General features: G+C 43.2%; 2 protein-coding genes across 4 annotated transcripts in view; both read right to left on the bottom strand.

The window, feature by feature from the left end:
- The window catches only part of LOC109421232 (uncharacterized), a 236,488-nt gene that overhangs the window by 170,656 nt on the left and 38,075 nt on the right, over positions 1 to 27,757 (bottom strand). For all 3 annotated transcript variants that reach the window (XM_062854924.1, XM_062854922.1, XM_062854923.1), the window contains exon 3: positions 25,325 to 25,434. The gene's annotated coding sequence lies outside the window, so the exon portion shown is untranslated. The remainder of the gene's footprint in view (positions 1 to 25,324; positions 25,435 to 27,757) is intronic.
- On the bottom strand, positions 19,642 to 22,853 carry LOC134286527 (uncharacterized protein K02A2.6-like). Its single transcript, XM_062848153.1, has 3 exons — positions 22,609 to 22,853; positions 22,405 to 22,554; positions 19,642 to 19,675 (listed from the first exon to the last, which is right to left on the bottom strand). The coding sequence occupies exons 1-3, from the start codon at positions 22,851 to 22,853 to the stop codon at positions 19,642 to 19,644; spliced, it is 429 nt and encodes a 142-aa protein (XP_062704137.1).

Genomic DNA, 27,757 nt, shown 5'->3' with positions numbered 1-27,757 from the left:
TGTTGCGATGAGTTTAATCTTACCTAGTTCGGGTAGTGGCTACAGTTAGGATAGCTCAGATCAATCTTCAGCATAAAAGAACAGCAACGATCAATCTTTGCAGACTTATGCAAAATGGTACAGCCCAAGTGGCCTTGGCACAAGAACCTTACTTTCGTAAGGGAAATTTCTATCTAGGAAACCTTGTGAACCCGGTGTTTGCCACTTTCAGTAAACATGAAATGGCAAACTCGCGTGTCATGCCTCGAGCCTGTGTGCTTGTCAACAACGCAATAGTTGCTACACTCATCTCTGAACTAACCACCAGAGATGTATGTGCTATCACAATTGATGTATCTGTTGGAAACCTCAACAGGAAATACGTCTATTGTTCTGTGTATTTACCACATGATGAACCATCCCCTACGGATGCTTTCAAACAAGTCATCGCATACTGCACTTCAAAAGGCCTTCCGCTAATTGTTGGCAGTGATGCTAATGCTCACCATATCATCTGGGGCAGCTCAGACATTAACTTGAGAGGCTCCAGTTTGATGGAGTACTTAAGTAGTACAGACCTTGCATTACTTAACATAGGCAACCGCCCAACCTTCATGGTATCTGCTAGAGAGGAAGTGTTAGATATAACGCTTTGCTCTAGCAGAATTAGTCACGAGCTGACCAATTGGCATGTGTCAGATGAAGAATCTTTATCTGACCATCGCTATATCTTTTTTGAACATTTAAATGTTACTTCGCAAACATTGCGTTTCAGGCATCCTCGGTCAACAAACTGGGATCTTTATACTGATTTGGTTGCAGCCAAATTTCATGGATATTCACCATCCATTGACACTCCAAGTGATTTAGATGATGCCGTTGATACTACAACGACCTTCATCATGGAAGCTTTTGAAGAAGCATGCCCTCTACGGTCTGTGAAGATCACAAGAGGAACCCCTTGGTGGAACTCTGATCTGGCGAAACTCAGGAAACAATGTAGAAAGAGTTGGAACAGACGACGTTCGGCTGGTTCGGAGGCTTTCAGGTCGGCTCGCAAGGCCTACAGGAAAGCTCTCCGGTCTGCTGAACGATCCGGCTGGAAAAACCTTTGTACAAATGTTTCCAGCTTGAGTGAAGTCAGTCGGTTAAACAAAATCCTTGCGAAATCTAAGGATTTCCGGGTGAACGAACTTCGTCTGCCAAATGGCGATCTGACTTCCTCTGATGAGGAAGTTCTGGAATGCTTATTCAGAACACACTTCCCTGGATGTGTGGATATTACATCTTCGGATGATCCTGATGTCTTTTCTTGTAGTTATGATTCTTTAGCTTCGGCTCGGAGTATTGTAACTATAGAATCGATTGAGTGGGCTCTTAATAGCTTTGCTCCTTTCAAATCTCCTGGGGCAGATGGGATTTATCCTATTTTGCTTCAGAAGGGATTTGATTATTTCAAACATGTTTTGAAAAAACTACTTGTTTGCAGTTTTGCTACAGGGTATATTCCCAAATCCTGGAGGGATATTACTGTAAAGTTTATTCCGAAAGTGGGTCGTGCGTCGTATGAAGAAGCAAAGAGTTTCAGACCTATCAGTTTGACCTCTTTTCTTCTGAAATGCTTAGAACGCATTGTAGATCATCATATCCGTGATGTTCATCTGGCCAACGTGCCTCTTCATGTGAACCAACATGCCTACCAATCTGGTAAGTCCACTGTGACTCTTTTACACAAGGTTGTTTACGATATCGAGAAAGCATTCGCTCAAAAGCAATCTTGTTTGGGTGTTTTCTTAGATATCGAGGGTGCCTTTGACAACGTGCCTTTCGATGCCATATTGGAAGCCGCACGGAGTCATGGTATATCTCCAATGATTTCCAATTGGATTCACCAAATGCTCAAAAACCGATATCTCTTCTCGACATTGCGTCTAGCAGGGATTAGGAAATTGAGTGTTTGTGGATGCCCCCAAGGGGGAGTCTTATTACCGCTTTTGTGGAATCTCGTAGCAGATACGCTATTGAGGCAACTCAATAATAGCGGTTTTCCTACTTATGGTTTTGCCGACGACTACCTAACATTGTTAGTTGGTATGTGCATCAGCACCCTTTTCGACCTGATGCAAAACGCCCTTCAGGTAGTTGAGGGTTGGTGTCGCCAATATGGCCTTTCGGTTAATCCGAGTAAAACATCTATTGTTATTTTCACGGAAAGGCGAAACCGTAATGGCGTTCGACCTTTGCGTCTCTTTGATTCTGAAATCGATGTGACTGAACAGGTAAAGTACGTTGGAGTCATTCTTGATTCCAAGCTTTCCTGGACACCTCACATTGAGTTCAGAATCAAAAAAGCTTGTATGGCCTTCGGGCAATGCCGGCGTACTTTTGGTACAACTTGGGGTCTAAAACCCAAGTATATCAAATGGATTTACACAACTGTGGTTCGGCCAATATTGGCTTATGGATGTCTTGTGTGGTGGCAAAAGGGTGAAGTGAGAACGGTCCAATCAAAATTAGGCCATCTCCAAAGGATGTGCTTAATGGCGATGTCTGGAGCGTTCTCTTCAACTCCTACGGCAGCGCTAGAAGTTCTCTTTGACGTTGCCCCACTACACATTCATCTCAAACAAGAAGCCCTTTCTTGCACTTACCGGTTACGGGTACTCGGTCTACTAGAGGAAACTCCTGTGAACCGCAGTTCAACACACACCTCGTTGTTTCCACTTTTGGTGAATTGGGACAAAATTGTCCTTGCTCCAAGTGATCTTACAATTGCTTGTAATTTTCCATATAGGACATTTTCCACGAAATTCCCTTCCCGGGAAGAGTGGACATCTGGTTATCTGGAAAGAAATATTTCAGACGGCATCGTATGTTACACTGATGGCTCCCTTCTCGAAGGTCGAGCAGGTGCTGGTGTTTATTCTCGTGAGCTAAGGCTGTATCAGTCTTATTCACTTGGTAGACACTGTACCGTTTTTCAGGCCGAAATCTTTGCTCTTATGTGCGGAGTGCAATCAGCACTTCAGCAGCACGTAATGGGCAAAGTAATATACTTCTGTTCAGATAGCCAGGCTGCTATTAAAGCACTTGCTTCGGCCAACTCCAGGTCGAAGATAGTTATCGCTTGTCGAACTCAAATCGAGGAGCTGAATTCAGCAAACGCTGTTCACCTTCTATGGGTACCTGGTCATTCTTCCATCGCTGGAAATGAATTGGCTGATGAGTTAGCTCGCTCTGGAGCATCACATGACTTCATTGGCCCTGAGCCAGCTATTCCGATATCGAAGTGTTGGATTAAGCTTCAGATTCACACCTGGGCTGTCACTCAACACAGACAATATTGGAATAGTTTGGAGTCATGTCGTCAAACCAAATTGTATAGTGCTGAGCCATCTCTACGGGTGGCGAAGTATCTAACTAATCTGTCTAAGCAGAATTGCAGCATGCTGGTCAAAGCATTGACTGGCCACTGCCGACTCAGCTATCACATGGCGAATATTCAGCAAGCTGATTCATTTGCCTGTGATAGGTGTGAATCCGATTATGGAACTTCGTATCATTTGATATGTAACTGTCCAGTTTTCGCGCAACTGCGTTTCCGAGTATTCGGTAAACACTTATTAAGTGAAACTGACTTCAGAAACCTGAATCTTCAGGATATTCTGTTGTTCTTAACCCGCTGTGGTAAAGAGCTATAGGCTCTCTTTCGCTTTATGCGTTATTACAGTGCCCTTTTCAGGGCGCTGTTTGAACCCATTGTGGTACGCTTGTGCGTTAGTACCCTCTTCCAGGGTATTTTCCTATTTCCCTACCTGTCCCTATCCCCATCCAAATCCTTTTTCCTTCCTTTTCCCTCAGGTAGATGATGAAATAGGCTGTTATTTTGGCGATGGCACAAATGTCCCAAATGGAGGATAACGTGCCTCTGGAGCCGGCCTTCTGATACCTGATACCTGATGCTAATCAGTTTTGGAATTAGCTAGTTATTTTGGCTGTCCAGTTCTTGCATTTTTCCCACAATATATAAATTCAAAGGTCTCATTTAATATATTGTTAGTTTTCATAGAATTCCTGTTTATTTGTAATTTGTTATTTATAATTTTATTGAAAACAATAATCTGCTAGTATACACTTTATATGAGGTCAGCATTATTGATTGAACAATAATTTCCCATAGACTGGTCAAAAGCTTATGCAAGATACCCGGGCAAAAAAGAATTACAAAACAATTGCAAGTTTCACCATTCAAAAAGAATTACTGAATAGGGGAGAAAGGGGTAACCCCGTCACCTTAAGCATTGGGATTATTCAAAATTAATGTAAGAGGTAATTTGATATTTAAACTACACAGAATGTTTAATTCCAGTTGCGTCTCTTAACCTCACTTTTTACCTGTTCAACGACCCTAAGACTTGTAATCGCGGAGACTTCAGGTTCTGAATCCAATTTAAAATGGATGGAAACGGCTATTCTCGTCATTCTCTACAAATTACATGCCAATTTGTTGAGAAAATTCAAGAATTTACATTTGTTGAACAGGTAGATTTGAGGTTAGGGAATCGCCACTGTTTAATTCATTAGTATTTTATAAGATTTGTGCATTAAAATAATCAAAATATGTTTATTTCACCGAATAATGTACACAACACAAACATATTAAATATTGATGTTGTTAATGCAGTGCGGGTAAGACCGTCACCCCTATGGGGTAAGTCCGTCATACCTTTTTTTCAAGATACTTTTGAAGACTTTAATTTGAAAATGTTTCCAACATATTTTTGATCAGTTGTGATGGTTTACCAATTATTCTAATCAGTCGTTTTTTTATATGATCGTTAATTTTAAGGTATATACGACATGTTACCAAATAATAAAAAATCTACTTAAGCGATCATGCCGTTGTTCTCCATGTACATCAGTATAACTGGGAAGAACAGCCAATGATTTAACCTTTCACACCGTTGTAAGAAGTACATGCTACTCGCTCATTCTCTTCTTCTTTTTCTTCTTGACATTACGTTCCAACTGGAAAAAGCCTGTTGTTATGCTTGTTCTCTGAGCACTTCCACAGTTATTAACCGAGAGCTGCCTCTGCCAATGGCCATTTTGAATGTGTATATCGTGTGGAAGGCACGACGATATTCTCTAGTATATGCCCAAGAAAGTGAAGGAAGTTTCCTTTACGAAAAGATCCTGGACAGACTGGAAATCGAACCCTCACACACACGGTCAAACCAACGAAACTTTTAGCTTGATATAACGATCGGCTCCGTAAAGCGATAAACGTAATTGCGCCTCGATTAACTGAACTAGATAAAAATAATAATGATTCTATTTTGCCAGTCCTCAGGTGATTCCTTGAAGAATCACTGGAGGAATACCCGAAGAAATCCCAAAAGGAGTTCCTGAAAAAATCCTGGCCGATGACTGACGGGTTTACCCGAAAAGTCAACTTTTCTTAAATTGCACCGTAATTCCTGAAAAATTGTTGAAACTGACCTTTCGATGAATATTGGCACTAAAGAATAGTACAGATGAGAATACATGATTGATTAAAATAAATTTCTATACTTGTTGCTAAATTCTACCGACGAAAAATTACTTCCACCGTTGGTGCAACAACGTGTGCGTTTGTTTTGTTTATTTTCTTCGCGTTTGACAGGTCAATGTTGGTACCATGTGTCTAAAAAAAGTAAAAATGGTAAAAACAAATAAGGTGTGTTGCCAAAAAGCTACTAAATAACTATTTTCTGGTAGAATCATTGGGGTGACGGGCTTACCGACCCTGACGGTGTTACCCGCTTTTCCCCTAGTAAAATTTGCCATTGGTTTGTTTGAAATAAGTGACAAAAGGGCAAAAATAATAACTGACATTGTTATATGAAATAACTAGAAATCCTCTACATAGAGATAAGCGTAAGTTACATATGTCGATTCGGCAACGCTGTTCATTTTGTTTACATCAGCTGCCAACACTTGCTGCAAAGCTAGATGTTCAAACTTTGTGCGTGACTTCGTAGTGGTTCAAGTTGTTTTGTTTACATTTTCTAATTATGGTAGATTTTTTTTTCAAAATTTTGAATAAAATAGCGGAGCAATCGATGAAATCTGAAATTTATTGCAAAGTGTTACACACTTAAAACAGAATGCCAAGATCAGCTGTGCGGATCTCGGTTGATGTTGATTTGCTGAAATCTCGGCTAAACGCTTGACGTTTGATGTTTGATTGTAGCGGCACTCATGGGTGCTGCTATGAATAAACTTTAATTTTTGCTGATATCTCAGTTAAAATGCGATTGCCGAGCGCTCGGCTGTGCGGATCTCGGCAAAAGAATGAAAATTAGCCGAGCTCAACTGAGTGTGTAAGCTAAACATATCGGCAGAAATGAAGCAAGAAGCAGCAATGAAAGTTTTTTCGAGAAGTGCAGCAACAAAAGTTTCGTCATAAGCTTGAGCTTTTGAAAGCAGAATTAATTAAATTCTATCTTTTTACTAAACCCTCATATACCGTCAATTTCTCGATATTAAAAATAAATAATTTTAATTTATTTAGTTCGGATTGCAATACCGTTCAATCGACGCCTTCTTGCGAACGATCAGCCTGTTCATTTGGCTCACACTTTGACAGTTCTTTCTGCACGATTGGCTTACAATGGCCGCCTCCGCAGATCTCTATAATGTAGGATTACTAGTTTACTCTTACTGTGAATGTATCACCCCTATGAGGGGATCGCAGAATAATAGATCATGTCCTTTATCGTCCCGGGCAGAGAAGTGAAGAACAGTGTTGAGTATTGTGTTGTCTATTGATGTGATTGCATATGGTATGAGTTTTTGTTTGTTCTTCGTGGCGAAGAATGAACTAAAATTTCTGAGTGAAAAGGATTAGTGGCGTTTGCTCCCTAGAGGGGTGATAACTACTTTTCTTGGGCTTTTTTTTTGCAAGGAAAGGAGATCGATTGTACGCGAAGGTTAATTCCGATAAATCAAATCGATTGTTCGATCAATTATAGATGACTCCCAGATCGACAATGTATAGTATCATATTAAGGATCGGTATATTCACCTCACTCCATTCATATTTACTCCTTTTTGTGGGAAGACATGCGCAAGTTGCTTGCCATGGTGGATATTCGTTGCCATTCGTCGCAGTTTTGATCGCAAGCGAATGAATGAGTGGCGAAAGGTGAAGAATGCTGGTGAGTGTTCGAAGTGGCTGCTGTCGTCGCTGACAAGCAAACACATAAACTAAAGCGACAATCATTCGCTGCGATTAACCATGGAGTAGCAATCATGAATTGTGTTGCCACCTATGCTCATACTCATGCAGTGTTGCCAAATGTACTCGATATGTATAAAAACAGAAATCATTTGTTTTTATTTTGTGTTATCTATTTACGAAAACTTTCGTGTAAATTAGTTGTTTACAATAAAAATTACATGTGTGGCAACACTTCCATCTACAACATCGTTGAAATGAATAAATTGACAATTGAAATGAATTTCACAATAGATACATTTTATATTTTAACAATTTATCCTCATCTTTTCCAATTAACCAATTTTTTATTGCTAACTATCAAACTAACAATAACTGCCAATTATCGAGTCATTTTGTCAGATAGGACCATAGACAAGAAAACACAGACAAACAAACGTAAAATTGGTGAATTGGCGATTTTTTTAACCTTTATAGTTGTAGCTTTCACAACCAGAGGTGCGCGCATCGTTTTTCAAAGCGTTTGGCGTTTCACACTAGTGCCTCTTGTTGACGATATTGCACAATGCAGTGTATCGTGAAACATTTCCACCACTTGATGGCAGTGTGAACTAGGTGATGGATTTTCACGAAAATTATTCTAGGTGTTACGACTGTTTGTCTGTGAAGAAAAGGTCAACAACAAGGTCGTTAGAGAAGATGTGTATTGTTTTATCTTGCTCACACATCTTGCAGCACACATGGTGCGATTTTTTCAGAATAACCTGTACATTGTCAAACACTTGAAGGTTAGGTTTCATGTTATAATAAAAAAGGTAAACTGGCAACACTATCACATTTTTTAAATCCTTTTCATACTATACTATAATATAAAACTATACTATATTGTTCAAATCAGCACAAAACGTCTTTATATGGCATCGAACAATGTTTTTTTTTTACGAAATTTATAAACTACACCTGATTTTATGTGATACTTTATATGAAAAAAAAAATGAATATTTTTTCTTAAAAACGCTATATCAAAATTTTTAAAATCAAAATATACGTATTTTGAGAAAAATCGTTTTTTAGTTTTAAAATTAAAAAAATATATCTGGCAACACTGTATCAAAAAAATAATATTTTTTCTGGATTCCCTGAACGATTTCCTTTAAAAAAGCCGAAGGTCGAAAATGTGTATGTGCAATCGTTTCAATGATAAAAATAAAAGAGAGGATAATTTTCATATCGGCCAAAACGAGGGGTGCTGCCACGGGCCGAGGGGTGATCCGATCGGCACCAAAATTTGGATTTTTTCTTTTACCATCTGAACAAATGTTTCAGCCAAATTTGGTTCAAATCTGTGATGGTCGATTGCAAGCGGTCGGTCACTTGGCGCGGAATGCCTCCTAGATAATAGTTCTCGAGCCCCACCAGTACCCCAAAAATTTTAAATTTCAAACCCATACCCGACCCGAACCCGATTTTTTTTTTTGTCAAACCTGGACCCGACCCCAACCCGAAAAAAATTCGGCAATCAAATCCGAACCCGAAAAAAATATTTCTCAAGAATCCCGATCAAAACCCGAGTTCAAAAATAACTATTAAATGTAACGTCCATGAAAAATAAAGCATTTTTAAGTACTGAATTATCTATACTTGTACCCGACATGAACCCGACGTTATGCAAACCCGACCCGACCCGTAACCGAACGTTTTGAAATCTGGAGCCGACCCGAACACATTTTTTTTTAATTTTCAAACCCGAACCCGACTCCTACTCGTAAATTTTTCAACCGGAACCCGTCATTTTTATTTTTAACCGGAACCCGACCATCTTTATTTCACACAAGCGCTTTCTGCTGGAGATATTGCACACAACAGTGCTTCGTGCAACAGAGATGATCGAAAAGATCGCAGTAGTCGGTGCGCGCGTGCAGACGCTTCGAATTTTTGTGATGTCTTTTTTTGCTCCAAAAAATACAATTTCGGAGACGTGTCATATTTTCCTATCATTCCAAAAATGAAATTTGTGATAGCCCGAAACCACAGACAAACAGACGTAACACTTCGAACATTTTTCGAATCAAATCATAGTCACGGAAACATGTTCGCCCAATGCTAAAAGGACTGACTTTGGCCGACCATCAACTAGGTGGCGGTAGTGGGCAAACGTCAAACTCGAGCAAAAACGATGCGAGTGCCACGGGTGGTCAGTTGGCCAACTATCAAATTTTCAAATAGACCGTTAAATCGGTGTACGATGCAAAAGATCAGAGTGTTACGTCTGTTTGTCTGTGCCGAAACTATATAAAAGAAGTGAGTAAGGACAGTGCACGGAAGGCAGTCGCGTCGTAGTGAATTGTAACCGTTGGTTCTAAATTGGACTTGTAGCTCCGCCACAAAATTTATTTATATTTCCAATTCCCTTTCCCAAATTCCCGGTTATGACTAATACGCCCTTTGTGAAGTAAGATTCTACTAATACAAGTATGGAACGGGTGGCTTCACTCAGTTGGCTTGATGAGTGCAAGAGCTCTGTTCCACTTTTACTGTACCTACTGTTTGACTGGCCGTCTTTTTTTTTTTTCCTTCTAAACCATAGGGGGATAAATCTGCTCATCAGACACCCTAACAGGAAGGTTAGGGTAGTGTGGGGATGAGGCCGTCTTCTACAATGCCGGTAGAAGCCAGGACTACTCTCTCCTCGACCCACTAAAACACATTCCTATGGTCGCCAAACCCTACGTCTCTCCGGAACCACCAAGAAGGTATTGCTTCAGAGAGGGGCTAGTGCATATCGCACCCTCAAGGTTAGCTGCCGTAGCCTAGCAGCAACGAACATCGATGACTCGCACTGGAGAGTCCATCACGATAGCATGCTGGCGCTTAGCCAGTTTCCCGGGTGGTCCTCGCCACTCCCTTTGTCCTCGGAAGGCGGGCAGGGTCAACCCCGCCCGCGCCCTACTGCTGAGCGGACATCAAGAACTGATGCCCACATGCAACCCGATCTGACCTGCTGAAGGCAAGGGTATCACTACCCTTCAGGCCTTATCAGCTGCATCCGTAGGTTGCAGACAGCAGGGTCTCACCTACCCCGACCCTTGCCGGGGACCCCTTTCCAACCGCGGGCTCAGATCCAACCCAGTAGACTGACGCCACGACAACACCGCTACCGGGACTTCCTCTCCGCGGCCACTTAATCGCTGTAAGGGTCGATCTCGACCGCAGGGCACCGGTATGACCTACGAAGCCGACTTCGAACCCCTGGACCACCTCTTGTACTGCATCTGGACTAGCCATTCTCCGAGTCCACGCGCCACCTCCTTTGTAGCTCCCAGACGATATGGGTGATAGCCGTTGAAACGGCATTCCAGCTAATCTCATCCCTACACATTCTCTGGACCAAGTTGTCCGGAGTTGTGTCCTCCCCGCATGTGGCAAGCATGCGGTCACGCATTGTGCGAAAACGCGGGCACACGAACAAAACGTGTTCCGCCGTTTCCTCTAAACCATTGCACACTGGGCATTCGGGAGAATCCGCATGCCCGAAACGGTGTAGATACTGTCGGAAGCAACCATGACCTGTAAGGACCTGTGTCAGGTGGAATGAAACTTCCCCATGGCGCCTATTAATCCAACTATCTACCCTCGGTATCAACCTATGGGTCCACCTTCCTTTGGTGGAACTGCCCCACGCGCGCTGCCATTTGACCATAGAGGCCATCCTGACAGTCTTGCGTATGCCTCTTGTGCCGCGCATTTCGAAGCACTCCATATCCTCACTGATAAGAATGCTGATGGGCACCATACCAGTAATGACACAGAGAGCGTCGTGTGACACGGTACGGTACGCGCTTGCAACCCTCAGACACATAAGCCTGTATGTACTTTCCAGCTTCCGTCGGTAGCATTCAGTACTTAGCGCGGTACCCCACGCCGGGCCGCCATACCTAAGTATGGACGTAGCAACACTAGCCAGAAGCTTGCGCTTACTGGCGTACACCGCTGAGCTATTGGACATCATCCGGGACAGTGCCGCAATAGCTGTGGAGGCTCTTTTACAGGCATAATCGACGTGGCTACCGAAGGTAAGCTTATCGTCTATCATCACGCCCAAGTGCTTGACAGAGCGCTTCGACAGGATAGTGCACTCTCCTACACTGATCTCCGTCTGCTGCGCCGACTGCATGTTGTTAACAACCGTCACCTCTGTCTTGTGGTGAGCCAGCTCCAGTTTTCTGGACCGCATCCACGCCTCCACAACCTTGATCGAGTGGTCGGTAGTCAACTTCACCTCCTCGATCGTTTCACCGTAGACTTCGAGCGTAATATCGTCGTCAAATCCGACAATCACCACTCCCACTGGGTACTCTAACCTCAACACCTCGTCGTACATGATATTCCATAACACCGGACCCAGGATGGAACCTTGCGGGACTCCTGAGGTTATGTGAAAGCACTTCCGACCCACCTCTGTGTCGTATACTAGTACGCGATTCTGGAAGTAGCTTCCGAGAATCTTGTACAAGTACTCCGGTATCCCCAGACGCAGGAGCGCATCAGCAATAGCAGCCCAACTGGCGCTATTAAATGCATTCCTTACATCCAGAGTCACTACCCCGCAAAAGCGAATTCCCCTCCTCTTAGGCTCGAGTGCTTTCTCGGCGGTTTTTGTAACCGACAAGATAGCGTCTACGGTGGACCTCCCCTTCCGGAAGCCATACTGGTTGCTCGAGAGACCATTTACGCCCTCAGTGAACTTCAACATTCTATTGAGGATGATCTTTTTGAGCACCTTCCCCGCCGTGTCAATCAAGCATATTGGTCTATATGCCGACGGGTCTCCGGGTGGTTTCCCCGCCTTTGGCAATAGTACCAGGCTCTGCCTCTTCCAAGCTTCTGGGAAAACTCCCTCGTCCAGGCATTTCTGCATAGCAGACCTGAACATCTCGGGAGCTTCTGCAATAGCTACTTTTAAGGCCAGGTTCGGAACTCCGTCCGGACCTGGGGCCTTACCTACGCTAAGGGACTTAGCTATCCCCGCAAGTTCCACATCGGTGACCATTTCCTCATCGCCAGCCCCAGTCCCCGGCTGTCCTACGAAAGGACGCCAAGGACTAGGATCATGACGCGGAAAAAAGTCCTCCAATGATCCCCTCCAACATCTCTGGAGATTGCTCTGTAGGAGCCATCACACCTCTCGTCTTGGCCATAACGATCCTGTAGGCATCACCCCACGGGTTCGAATTGGCACTCTGACAGAGACCCTCAAAGCAGGCCTTTTTGCTTGCTCTTATCTCGGTCTTGAGCGCGGCTTTTGCAGCGGCGAACACCACCCGCCGTTCGTTTCGCTCTTCCTCTGATCGTGCTCGCTGCATCCGCCGCCTAGCCCGTAGGCAGGCGCGGCGCAGGTCCGCAATCGCGTCGATCCACCAGTAAGCCGGTGGCCTCCCATTTCTAGGGTGGACTCTCCTAGGCATGGTCGCATCACACGCACGTGAGAGCACCGCTACCAGCTCGTCGCCGTCTAAACCGAGTAAGTCTCGCTCACGGCGGAGCGCTTCCCTAAATACCTCTTCGTCGAAGTATGATGTCTTCCACCTACGAGGGCTTGGCCTTGGCCTAGCCGCCTCTTCTTCTATCCGCTGTCTGCTGTTGTTGTAGTCGATACTGTAGCGAACCGCCAGGTGGTCGCTGTGAGTGTAGCCATCATCTACTCTCCAGTTCGAACTACTTGTTAGGCCAGGACTACAAAAGGTCACGTCAATAATTGACTCCGCTCCATTTCGACTATAGGTACTCTTGGTACCGACGTTAGCCAAGTCGACATCTAAGATGGCCAGTGTTTCTAGCAGGATCTGACCCCGCTGGTTCGTGAAACGGCTTCCCCATTCCACAGCCCAGGCATTAAAGTCACCCGCTATTACCACCGGCCTTCGCCCTGTTAGCACGGTCGTTAAGCGGTCCAGCATTTGCGTGAACCGCTCGATCGGCCACCGCGGAGGCTACAGAAGAAGACCCCGTTTACTTTGGCGACCACGAAGCCCTCATAGGTAGTAGACACCAACTCCTGCACGGGGTATTTACCCGTCGTCCATATCGCCGCCATTTTCCTGGTCCCATCCGAGGCCCAGTTGCCGTTGCCGGCGGGTACTCGGTATGGGTCCGAAATGATGGCGATATCCGTCTCCCACTCAGAAACCGCCTGACAAAGCAGTTGCTGAGCCGCATCACAGTGGTTCAGGTTCAGCTGCGTTACCTGCACTGTGATTTGTTGCTCACTGCGGCTTTCTTAAAGGCCGGGCACCCTGGACCACCCATCGCATGTCTGTTTTTCGAGGTTTTCCCGGTACAGATCATGCAGATGGGCGGACTCGTGCAGCTTTGGGCCTTATGACCTTCAGCGCCGCATCGCCTACACAGTTTGCGCCTGTCGGGGCCTTTGCAGTCCCACGACTTGTGTCCTGGTTCCAGACACCTGAAGCAAACCTCAGGTGGCTCGTGGAATGTCAGGTGACAAACACACCAGCCCACCTTAATACTCCCTACTTTAACGGACTTTTTAACATCCGCCACAGGTAGCTGAACCAGAGCTATCTGTGTCCCTGCTGGCCCCTTCCGCAGCCTGACGGCTGTGGCGGCCACCTGAACATCGCACTGTTGCCGCAGTGCCGTGACGAGCTCTTCCGCTTCGGTGATCTCGTCTAGGTCTTTGACCTTCAGAGTCGCCTCATGCGTAAGAGCCCTCACCTCCACTCCATCTCCAAGGACCTCTTCTGCCAGCCTCTTGTAGGCGGCGCCCTTGTGATCCTTCTGGCGCTTAAGCTCCAGGATCATTTCGCCCGTACGAGTACGTCTGATACTGCGTACGTCGGCTCCCAGACCCTCGAGCTTGGCGTCGCACCTCATCGCCTTCAAGACGTCCGAGTATTTCGACTGTTCGGTCTTGATGACGATAGCGTCACCTTTTTCGCGCCTGGCACCTGCCTTCCTACGCCTTGGCTTGGCGACCTGCACTTCTACCTGCGGATTCCCCTTCTTCTTCCTCTTCCGCTCTACCTTTGTCCAAGGAGGGTCCTCTCCTTGGATCGCCCTGCTCTGTGGCTGCTGAGGGCCCACCTTTGGTCGCAACCCCTTGTTCCCATCATTCCGGGACGGGCCGGCCTTTTCAGGCCCACCCTTCCCAGCTTTCCGGGAACCCTGGCTGGGGTCCGACTTTCCAGCGTTACCACCGGCTTTCGGGGTTATTATACGCCTGGCCTTGCGGGCGCCGCCAGACAGCCCCTCACCTGACGGCTGCCTCGCCCGCTTCTGCGAATGCTTGTCGCTTTTGTCGCGAGCATTCGCTTCCACTCTCTTCGGACTACCCGCGAAGGAGAAGGCCTCCGTTTGCGTAAACTTAGACGCTTTCTCCTTTGCGGGTTCCGCCGCTGCTGCAGCCAGCAACGCAACCGCGTGCTCCTGCTTGGCATTATCGACAGACGCCCTAAGCCGAAGCAAGGCCGTTTTCAGGTCCTTGCTTATATTCGACTTAGTTGTCGCAAAGTCGATAATTTTGCCGAGCTGCTGCTCAGCCACCTCAAATGCGGGCCGTCCTTTTTCTGCAACTTGGCTGATGGCCCTCAGCAACCATGCTCCGTCCATGACCTCCGCCGGCTGGCTTGCCGTGGAGTGGACAGGAGCTCCCACGCTTGAGCTGCGTAAGCAGCTTCCAGCACCTGACTCCTCGCTTCTCCTTGTAGGAGACCTCATCAACCCGCTTCTTGCGAAGGGGTTGATCGCACCGCTACTTCCACCTGTATTTGGATTTTTAAGATTTTTACTCATATTTGATTCCCACGAGTCGCACGACAAATAATGTCCACCACGCCAGAGCTCTGCATTAACGCGGTAAGGGTTAGCATACTGTGGGGGGTGCCCAGGTACCCCACAGGCTCCGTTAAAGATCGAGCATCTTTTTCACCCCCTCGATCACTCATTCCTCGGCACGGGTCGCTTGACACCTTGAATTGGGGTTAGTAGTCCTATTCTTAGCCGGCAACTACGCGGCTGACTCGCAAGCGGGGGGGTGCGTCAGGCCCCAGGACATCCGTCCCTGCTGCCCCAGGCCTGCTGACTGGCCGTCTGACAGTATAACATTGTAAAAGGACTGGGTAAAGTACTTCTTGGTCTTTAGTTTGACAGACAGATGGAGCCAGCAAAAATCGGGTATATGACCAAATTATGAGCGCAAAAGTTGAAACAATGCATGTATGTTGCATGTCTTACGTTTAATCTTAGCTTTATTTAACAGATGGCCGTTAAATATAAAAGTCAGTAATGCTAATGATCCAGCTCTTTTCCGATCAAGATCACCAGAACAGAAAGTAGTGCGCGCGTGTAAATAGTGTACATATTGTAAAAGGTTATAATGAATTTCTAGTTTGTGGTAAAACCGTTAATAATTTAGTGTTGTTTTGTTCTTATCCTAGGTCATTAAAATTATACAAGTTAGGCTCAAAATACATGAATCAGTTAAAAATTAGTTAAACGTGCACAAAGATAGTACCATATAGTACGGTTAGTGATATTTTGAGCGAATATTATGTAAAATGGGCCTAAAACTAATTTGTGTTATTTTCAACAGTTTTGGATGCTAGAAATATGCAGTATTATGAAGATACAAGAAGAAACAAGTGAAACAGAAAAACCCGTAAGAAAAAGGTAATTTGCTTTGTCATTTGTTATACTGTTTTGTGCATGGCAAATTGTAAGAGGCTTGAGCTAGTGACGTCACGGGGTATTCAAATTTGTGGTTAGGTCCAGCAATTGGGCATTTTTCTTTCTATTTGTGTACCACTGCCTAGGAGTGACCCCGGATGTATCGGCTGTGGTCAAGTGCGCTCCCCAATGATCGGAAATCGAACCTCCGTAGCGGTCTCGGAAGACGAACACCGTGAACCCCCCCTTCTACAAAGTGAGGTTTACCGAACCAACGGCCATTGCGATCTCCCCGGTCAAGCGTAACTACGATCGGTCGCCATTGCGATCCCCCAGCCGAGCGAAACAACGATAGTCCGCCATTGCGTTCTCCGAATGCCACCAGCTGAAGCCCGTGAATTCGCCATCGTCAATTGGTCAACCATAGCCCTGTCAACCGATGCCAACGTGGCCGCCGGTTATATCAGCAAACCATCCCGCAATCAATCAATCCCGAAGTTCAATTAGCATGCAAGTACCCTTAGTTAAGTGTGACGTCACCAAATAAATTATGTAAATTGTAACTAGCCTCAAAGTAGCCACTTTATTAAGAACACAGCCCTGGTTCTAGCGATTTTAGCATTTTTGACCCTTTTTGAATGGTTTCGAACTCAAAAGGAGTTACCATCCCTCGCTGGTCTGATGATCTGGTCTAATTCCAGTTAGCATATTTATATAGATCGTTTGTGAATGTTGTTGGGTGGTCTCAGATTTTCTATGTTGTCCATATGTGTTTCAAATGTTCAATGTTACTGTTGATAGACTGCCTTTAGAACAGTAGAGACATGAAAGTTCAAGCCATCCTCTATAGACGACCCTGTTGATCCCCTAATCCCTGAGCTACAAGGTTACAGAATTGGTGAAACCAAAAGACGTGTGTGAAACATTCGGGCATTCGCTCTACGGTCAGAAAGATTGTGCAAATCGGCGATCGGGTGGATTTACATACAGCGCGGACGGATGGACAAAACTTCAGACTTCGGTCGACCCGGAGAAGGACGATTCAATTGGGTGAAAACGCCTGGGCAAAGTATTGTGAAGATCCACCGCACGTCGGCGGAGGAAAATCTCGTGAAGAAAATCGAGAATGAAGAAGACTGAAGATTGTCTGTTAGCGGCTCCTGCTTTTCCGGCCGGACTGGTAACCGACCGATCTGGATTGTTTACTAGCCATTGCAATCGCTGCGCTGCGGAAAAATGGCAGCTATCAAATGACTCCTGTTGAGATTAATGGACCAGCTGGAGCAATACATTTACCTGGTGAGATCTTTCTGATTTACCTAATAATCATACATTTCTGGAACGAAAATAATCTGTCTTAGCAAAACCAACCCCAACATTGATAATCTATTCGCATTACTCAATTGTACTGAATACTAGACCATTCCCTAAACAAAATCCTAACTCCTTGCTATTTACGAGGGCGTCGGTGAGTCGCTGGCCTTTCGTTAAATAGATATCGTTCCTTCCCTACTATCCCTTCCCATCCTCGTAACGAAGATTACGCAACATGCAGGATAATTGAGGTAGACAAAATTAAGGTTCTTTTCGTTTCGGAGAGCGATCAATGGCGCTTAAGCCTAGGCTTGTTAGCCAGGACACAGTGAAAATGCCTGTGCTCCATCCCTGAAGCAAGAAGGCCCATGGAGTAGCAAAATCTCTTAGCTATGTCACTCCCAACGTTGGTGTTCAAATACACTAAAACACTTACATACACAGCAACACATCTACATGATTTACCCAAACATTATGCCTCTCAAGAAAAATCAGAATATGGCGATTATCTGCCTCTTTCTTCTGATATCAGCGCGACAGTCACTAATCATAACAGCGTCACCAGATTTAAAAGTATATAATTCCACTATATGGGGTTTGACAGCAAGAACACTCATTCCACTGAGCTACTCTTGCCGTTCGTCACAAATACATTCGAAAACATCTGTCACTTCGCGAAACCCACGTGCTTTTGTTTTTGGCGGGAACACTTTTTCTTCTGTTTTGCCTTGCGACTGTCATGCGGCGGTATGCCTTGCGAGCGTACGACCGCCGCAGGACTCTAATAAAAGATAAGCGCGACAATACTTTACACAATCTGAATCTTGCCGCATCACTAGCTTATGGTGAATCCCCAATCAACCCATTCCAAATATCCAACTCCTTGACACCTATGGGGCGCCGGTAAGTCGCTGGCCTATCATAAAGTAGGTGTCATATCATCATATCCTTTCCTTTCCTCGTAACGGAGAAGAAGGGCCACCTCCTGGCACCACGGGGGGTGGTCAATGTACTCATGAGCTGTTCTGTTGCTGTGCTCATGCACATTTTGTCTTGTCACTACCAAATTTGTTAGACTAAACGTTTTAGTGCTCGTACCTAACATTTCACCATTTAGCAACATATTCGCGGTTTACTCGAACCGCGACAGTAGAATCGACACCGATGTTTTGCATCCCGACCAGTATGGTGCCAAAGTCGGCCCGGCGATTCCGGTTAGTGGTAAACTTCCTGTTCACCGGCGCTCCGACGACCACGTTACGGACGACTCAGTCATGTCCCCGGCGATGGATCATGCCTACCCGGATCGCGTTCCGGCACTCTCTGGTTTTCGCGCCACTTCCTCTGCAGCGCGCACAACATCCTTGTTACTGCTCTGTCGACAGCGTTCCACGTGTCTTCGTCGCGACACATCTCCTCGACAATGTTGTCGACCGTCACGCCGCGCATGTCCCTGCGCATCTCCGAAAACCTAGGGCAATCGAAGACGACGTGCGCCGGTGTTTCCTCTATGTTTACACACTCCGGACAAAGAGGGGAAGACGCGTGACCGAACCGAAACAGAAACTTCCGGAAACAGCCATGCCCGGACAGAAACTGCCTCAGATGGAAGTTCACCCACACCGACACATTTGGGATCAATCGGTGGGACCATCTTTCATTTACCTCATTGTCCCACTCTTGTTGCTACTTCACCAGCGAGTCCATTCTAGCAGTTGCTCTCGCATTCCTAGCGTTCAGCACTAGCACTCGACGTCTTCGTCTAGGGTGATGCAGATGGGTATTATCTCAACGATAACGCATACAGCCTTCAACGAATTTGTTCTGTAGGCTCTCGCGACTCTCATATTCATGAGCCGGAACACACTGTTCTGCTTTCCATGGTTTCTCTTCGTTTTTAGCGCTATACGCAGCTTCACTCCATTTATCCATCTCTCGACAGTGTCGTTTGACTCCAATATTAGTGAAATGACTGGTTAACGAGAGGTATAGAGACTTCTGGTATGTGGAACGATAATTAAAACAGGTGTTACTTCGTTGGTAGTCACTAAAGTTCTGATCTCTTATATTTCTCCTATTTCTTACACTGCCGAACTTCTCCTATTTTCCCTTTTCTCTCTTCGTACTATCACTCGATATCTCTGAGCGAGTTCTCAAGTTCTCGTCACTACTACAACTCCTCCATCCTTTAGTTCAAGAATAATTCATTTATTTCTAAAAGGTTAATCTAATTCATTTGAACTTTTAAATGTTCGAAAGCACATTATGCTTAACTTCAAAAAGAATCGGAATATACATATATACAATTTACAATTTAAAATTTTCTATAGTTTATTTTTTTTTTTGTCTTTATTTATGAGATTTTCAGCCCGAGGCTGGTTCATCTCAGTCTATAGTTAATTCAAAACTACTAATAGTAGACAAAATCACTCCTTCTTTTCTTATTCCTTCTTCTTGATTTTCTTATCGGAACCACTGGAAGTGGATCGGAAACCTGATTCTGCAAATCTATTTCAGGTTCATCACTTGCAAAAATGAAAGAATCGGCAGGATAGCCATAGAACTCAAAATCTGGATTTGAAACTTCTTCGGAATCTTGTTCATCTTCTTCTCTTCTTCTTTTGCTCGTACTACGAACATCGTTACGCAATCTTACCGGAGACGATGACAAAACAGATTCTACTGATGGTACAGATCTAGATTGAGTTTAAATAAGGGCGAAAGTAACATGAGAGAGTTCTCTTCATCGACTCTCTCTTCTGCAAATTAAAGTGACAAGATGCAAATTCAATCGAACTTTTTTACACAGACGCAAGATTGCATCGCAACCTAGCGATTTATGACCATAAAGTGCAACCATGCTTGCATCTTGTCACTATAATTTGAAGAAGAGAGAGTCGATGAAGAGAACTCTCTCATGTTACTTTCGCCCTTATTTAAACTCAATCTAGAGATGACAAAATGGGTGCTTGATTTGTTAACACTTATGTGGCCGGCAGGGTACCCGGGTACCTTTTTCAATTTCAAATCTCGATATTTTAATGGTTATTGAGACTAGGATGTTGAAACTCTGTTAGATCTTAGAACTCATGAATATACATCTATTAATGGGGTTGACCGAATTTTAAAGTGAGGAGCAGCAGAGGGAGGGGCTCCTGCCTTTTTTTACACGCAGAAAAAAGCATGGTAAAATCAAAAATATTCCAGGTAAACTCAAATAAATCTGGAGCTCGATTTGAATAGGTCGTATGTGCTTTTGTCGATATAAAATTCGATCAGTTTATTTTAGTCATTGTAGCAATATGGCAGATATTTTGCAAACTTTTAATCATGGAACAGAAAGCCTGTTTTGTGAGGATTCTGCTGTATGTATCAACTTTGCTCAATTTCAACGGTTTTCGCTATAATAAGCGAATCCAACTGATCGAATATTTAATCGACAAAAGCACATACGACCTATTTAAATCGAGCTCCAGAAATTGTCAATTTGTTCTGGCAACAAAAATAAAACTGTTTGAAGCAAATCGAACGTCACATTTGAAGCAAATTCAATCCATTTTTGAAACAAACATGTATCTTCTGACTGGTTATGTTAGAAACAAATGTAAAAATTTTTGTTTTTTTTTTTTGTGGCAGGTCGGCCCTACGGAAATATTTGTTTTCCAATTAAATTTACAAAATTATTTCCTTCTCTAGGAAAATCCACTTCCCGCGTGGCACTTTCAATGCCAACATCATGTAGATAACATACGCTCCCGAAATCAATGGGATTTCGTGGAAACTTTTGGTGAAACTTGCCTTTTTTTGCAAGAGGAAAACTTGTTTGGTGATGCAGCTGGAACTTGAGAGTTTTGTTTATGTTCTCGACGGCGGAACGGGGGGCTCTTCAATGGGTATTGGAGAAATCAATATGTAATTGAGTTTGTTTTAAAAAATAATATTTTAGTTTTAAATATTTTATCAGTTTACTGAATAAACATGAATATTTTTGTTTCAAACGAACGAAATTTGTCTCCGTGTATTACGTGGAAGGCCGACAGGGTACCCGGGTACCCACGAAATTGAAATGATCATATCTCCGTCAATTTTTCATCGATTTTGGAAATTTTTAGCTCATTCAACTCAGAAACTCATCATCTATCGGGAAAATATTTGGTTAGATCGATCTAATCACCGTGGTTGTCGGAAAATCCATATTTTTGGGAGCATGTCCTTATACTATATTGAAACCCACATTGTTAAGGCTAGGATACCTTAAAGTGTTTATGGTCAACCATCACCCTACGGGAAGCGTGTTCCGAAATCACAGTTTCAAAGTCAACACGTTTTATTATTCCAGGCCGGTCAGATACAATATGCCAAAGCAATTTTACGATGCTTGGTACCGAAATTGCTACTAACCTACCGAAAATCCCGTATATTGTATTGTATAAAAACATGGATCCGGAAATCCGGATTTCCCGGTACCTATGATGATCGGACCGGTCCAACCAAATATGATCTCGATAGATAATGAGTTTCTTAGTTGAATGAGGCAAAAACTTTTAAAATCGGTGGAAAAATCGCCGAGATATAATCATTTCCATTTCGTGGGTACCCGGGTACCCTGCCGGCCTTCTACGGGTGTTTTTTTTGTTGGCCACACTACGGTTAAAGATGACGAAACTGGTGCTGCTACCGGATTTGGCGATAAAATGAGTGCTGGATCGTTTATAGGGGCATTCACACTCCCAAATGGGAACACTAACGTTCCTTTGCGGTGAGTGTAAGACGGCAGCTTGAGCTGACGCTTATGCGCCAACACCATCCTTCCCCCAAGAGAAATCGGAAAAGTAGCATCAGAAACTTGTCTTAAAAAGGTGGCTGGTAACCATCTTCTGATGTCTGTAGTGTTTATGTTTTTGTAATAAATCAGATCTCCGTTCCTGAGTGTGGTAAATGCATCAGCCTTTTTGTTACCCTTTGCAATGTGTAAATCAGGATCATCATGCGAGTTAGTCAAGTGGTTTCTAAATTTGTTCTTGGGATTAATTAAGTCCAACATAGTCTTTGGTTTATAAGAGAGTAATCTTTCAGAAGGAAACTGGCCTTTATCTAAACAAATGTTGCGGTAATTTGACAAAAAATAAGCTATTTGTTCTTCAATGTCCAAACTTTTCATTTCCGGGTCAAGGAAGAACTTTTTCAAAACATCCTTAACCAACCGTACGGTTCTTTCCGCTTGTCCATTGCTTTCCGGATGATACGGTGGACTTTTCATCACCAAAATCCCCTGATTTTCCAAAAACGTCACAAATTTGTCCGAGTTGAACGGTGGTCCTCCGTCAGTAACCACAACGTCCGGCAGTCCAAACCTGGCAAAAATTCCTAAAAGAACCTTTAAGACCTTATTACAGTCGGTTCCATACCGCATGTACTCTAGTTCAATCCACTTGGTAAAGCTGTCAACGACAACTAGGAAAACTTTTCGGTCAAAGTGGAAAAAATCGGCATGGATCCTGCTAAAAGGTTTAGTCGTTGGAATCCACCGGGAGTAGGGCGCCTTCTTGCTGATCGCTGTCATCTGATGGCAAATCACGCAGGCCTTCACGTAGTCCTCCACGTCCTTGTTTAGTCCGAACCAGTAGACGATCCTTCGCGCTAGTTGCTTCATTTTACTGATCCCTGAGTGGTTCATATGAAGCATTTTAAGTACCTTGTTCTTCATACTCTCAGGAATCACTACGCGATCCTGGAACAAAACGCAACCCTCAATCTCTTCAAGCTCCTGGTAGTGAGAATACACGTCGACAAAACGCCTTTCCAACCTCTGTGGCCAACCTTGCTTAAGGTATTTCAAAATCGTTTGTAAAAATTCGTCATTCAAAGTTTCTTTAGCCACTTCTTTGTAGTCGATTGGAAATTCGCTAGAAAAATTTAAATTTTTGACGTATTCTCGTGCAACTCTTTAGGGACTTTTTCGGCCAAAGGAAAACGACTGCAAAAATCGGCGTTTCCCATCCTGGATGAAGGCCGATACACAATATCGTAGTCGTAAATTGAAAGTTCTATAACGTATCTCTGTAGACGTGTCACCGAAATAGCATTCTTACCCTCTTTGCCAAAAATACCGATTAGAGGCTTGTGATCGGTATAAATAGTAAAATGCATTCCGTAAAGAAATTTATGAAATTTCTTTACGGTGCTTACAACTGCTAGTGCCTCAAGATGCAAAATTGGGTAGTTTTTCTGGGCGGTGTTCAAGGAAAATGAGGTGAAGCTTATTGGTTTTTCTTCGTCTTCAACCAAATGAGCGATGACACCTCCTAAACCATAGCTACAGGCATCTGTTACTACAACTATAGGCTTATACGGGTCAAAATATTCCAAAAGGTTTGGGTTTAAAAGAAATCCTTTACAATCGATAAATGCTTTTTCACAGTTGTCTGTCCAACAATACGTCACGTTCTTCTTCACAAGATTGTAAAGGCAGCTGATGCGAGTGGACAAATTAGGAATGAACTTAGAATAATAAGTAACAAGTCCTAAACATGCCTTTAATTCTGAAACGCTCCGTGGAGCTTTCGCTTCACGGATGGTTTTAACTTTGTCGGGGCAGGGAAGCAATCCCTTGTCTGTCAAAACATGCCCCAAGTAAGGCAATTGCGAAACAAAAAACTTGCATTGTTTCAAGTTTACTTTTATGTTGGCTTTGGTTAGCCTTTCCAAAACCAAAAAAAGTTTCTTCCTGCAATCGTTGAAATCCTTCCGCGCTATCAGCACGTCATCTAAATAGACCGAAACATTCTCTAAATCACAAAGCACTTGGTCCATGACCTTTTGGAATATTGCTGCGCTAGATGAAGCCCCTTGAGGGAGCCTATTGTAGGTATAGAGGCCCTTGGTGGTATTAATCACCATGAACCTCTTCGAACGGTCAGTTAAAAGCAGCTGGGTATAAGCACCCTCTAGGTCCAAAAAAAAAACAAAAAACTGTTGAACCCGAAAGTGTAGCAAACAGATCCTGCCCTACAGGCAAAGGATACGTATTGGGAAGCAAAACTTTATTGATGGAGACTTTGCAGTCTATCACCAAACGAATACTTTGATCCTTTTTCAAAATGGCAATAACCGGTGAAGCCCATTCGCTGGCTTCAACAGGCGTGATGACTCCTTGCTTCTCTAAATCTGCCAAAAAATCAATGACTTGTGGTCTTAAACGTAATGGAACTTCGTAGGCCTTCTTAAAAATGGGTGTGTCTTCCTTCAAGATTAAATCTCCCTTAAAACCAACTATTGGACTAGAAAAATCTTTTGTAAAAATCGTCGCAAACTTACTCTTTACTTCTTCAACAACTTTATGTTCGTCAGCCAGGTCAATGTTCCCCACAGTCAAAGGAGGGTTGGTGAACGTGTTTCTCCAACCGGTGTAGAACTCGTCTAACCATGTGCGGCCAACCAGCGGGATAAAATCGTTTTTACAGCGTAAAACAACCATGCTTAGCTGTTTTTGATTCCCAGCGAGCTGTACCTCCACAAAAATTCTTCCAACAACTTTTAACTTGTTTCTGTCAATCACAACTAACTTCTTATTACAACGCTGCAGCTCGCAGCTGGCAAAATTTCGCAGGTACAACTCTTCCGGAATCACACTCTCCGCTGAACCGCAGTCGATTTCCATGGTCAAACGTGTCCAATTAACTAAAGCCTCCACATAGCAGGGATCGCTGATCTTGTTGACGGACGAAATCATAAGACAAGGCATTCCGTCGGAATAGTCTGACTCGTAATCTAAATCTTCCTTTAATCTCTTGAAAAGTCCTGAATCTTTGGTGGAGCTAGATGACTTGCTAGAGGATGCTTTTGGAGTATCAACAAATTTCACGCTGGCCTGATTTTTACGCGGGCTTTTGCCATGTAAACGGTAGCAAAACTTCCTAGTGTGTCCAGTTTTTTTGCAATAGGAACAAACGTAAACTGGTTTACCTGCCCGGATAAAAACTAACCATAGAGTGTTTGGTGAAAACCATTTCTGCACCATACAGTGTACCAGCTACAATAAAGTGTATTGTAATGAAATGGTTCGCTATACTATACATTTACATTGGATTTTTATGTAACAATATATCATACTGTTTTTCTTACGTTTGAACCATTCACTTTTCCAAAACATTATTTTCCGTGAATTTTTAATTATTAATATTCGTTTAAGATTTTTTCCGTGCTTTGTTTTGTTAATGTTTGTGACTTTTTTGCTGCAAAGGAAAGGAAAGAGAAAAAAGTGAATAAGTTGAAACATCAATTTTGAGTCAATAATCAAGGATGCTTTCGATCACCTGGCAATCATTTGACTCATTTATCCATAACTCAGTTCAGAAGCATAATATTGAAATGAGATGTTCGACAAACTTGTAGATAAGTGGTTTTCCTACAATTATCACCAAGGACACCATATCCTAAATCTCATATATGCGGCGTGAGAGAGCTAGTACCACCTACTCATACTAAACGATCAAAAAACACTTTTACGCCGTAAATATAAAAGTTAGAATATGGCGTTCTTGGTGATAATTGTAGGAAAAATACTTATCTACAAGTTTGACGAATATCTCATTTCAATATTAGGCTTCTGAACTAAGTTACAGACAAATGAGTCAAATGATTGCCAGATGATCGAAAACATCCTTGTCAATAACATGTTTAAATCAGTGATAAACCAGATGTCCTAAGAACTGCAGGTCCAAGCAGGGGTTCAAGAGATATGGCGGGCTAGGTGTGTAGAGTGCGATGAGAGAAATACGAATGTAGGCCAACTCGGAAAGATGCAGGTCAGATTACCGTAAATCAGTGGATAAGTTCAACACTATTCTTTCGGTATTTGCTTTTAGGGGAGTTTTCTCCTCTTCTCTCATGTGAACTTGCCTTCGACCACAATCGAATCAAATGCGATTGACAAACTTTATCTTTGACGTAGAGCCATCTTTAACATATGGACTGGACTGTACATTGAAATGACATCTAATATAGGTTCGTCTGCGGGTTCGCTTTTTAACCCAACTTATATTTGAATAGAACTTGACAGTTTTCTTATGAGTTGTTATGTATTTCAAACTTTAGTCAAACTGGAGCCTCAATATTGCAATAACGATGAAGCACGCATAGTTCCATCATGCCGCTTAAAGTGTTGCCACAAATAATGCTTAGTTTGCAAAACCCGGTTATCTGGCTGGTGGGGCATGGGAGCCTAAGCTTCAACTGTTAATGCAATCAGAGACTACTCAGACTTAGACGTGGGCGATCCTATATATGAAGGGTTATCCAAAACGCTGTGGAGAATTCCCAAAGCGCATAATACAACATAACAAAAGAAAACCATTCCAAAACCATTTGATTAAATGTATAACCTGTAGTGAAATTACAATTAAAAACAATTTATTTACGGTACATTTTATTGTTCGAAACCATTCATGTACCATACAATGTACGGTATATTTAAACCCACGTATCAGAATTTAGAACAATTCATTAACAATAAAATGTATGGTTTTGCAAAAATATATATATGGAGAAAAATATTTTTCTATATTGTTACGATACTTAACAACCTGTATAATATATTGTAAAAATCTTATTTACAATTCACGGTATGGTTTTTTACATTACATCTTATTGTTTTTGTATTTTTATTTTTACAGTGGTGTGTATTGTAAAAATATGGTTCTAAATAGTACTGTTACAATACAACGTTCGGTTTTTCTACTGTATTTTTTATTCGGGTGAACCTCTTGTGCTTTGATATTTGTTGTTACTTCTACTTCTGGACGAAAACGATCGGTTCCTGTCAAAACTACGACTCCTACTTCGGAATCTGTTCCTTGATCGCGAAATGTCCGGTCGGTGACCCAATCTTGCTACAACGCTTACACGCCTGTCATCATCACGATTTAGTTGCTTTGTCCTACTAGCTGAAATCTCGGAATTGAGAATCAGTCTTTCCGCTTTCGCAGCAGACAAATCCTCTTCGTCACACAATCTCTTTTGCAACTGAGTATCGTTAACTCCAATCACCAACATGTCGCGAATAGCCCTGTCCTTGAATTCTCCAAAATCACACCTTTCAGCTAAGTTTTTCACGGTTATCACAAAATCTTCTAACGATTCATTCCGACCTTGCCTCTGCGACCAAAATTTGTAGCTGTGTACAACAGCAGAGTCATTTTTATCATAGCGTTTCTTTAGTTCATCCGTTATTTGTTTGTAAGTTAACTCATTAAAATTTTTCCCAGGAAAAAGCCTTTTCAACTCAATAAAAACTTCTTTACCGCAAACAGCTAGGAATGACGTTTTGTAGCGGTCCTCTGGAAATTCGTTATGTTTAAAAATCCATTCCAGCTGTTCCTGGTATAGGTGAATTCGGATGACCCCCAATTGTAGAGGCGCTAAGTGAGATAAGGTGAAAATCGTTTGTTTACATCAAAAATTCAATTTTTCGTTTTCAAAATTAACTCATATTTTGCCTTGGTGGTTGCTATTTTCCATTGGTAATGGCTTCTATTATCATCAATCTCGATGCCCACG

Source organism: Aedes albopictus, chromosome 2 (assembly GCF_035046485.1).
Source record: "Aedes albopictus strain Foshan chromosome 2, AalbF5, whole genome shotgun sequence".
NCBI lineage: Eukaryota > Metazoa > Arthropoda > Insecta > Diptera > Culicidae > Aedes > Aedes albopictus.
Note: the sequence above shows the minus strand (reverse complement) of the source record. Positions and strands in the feature narration are given on the sequence as shown.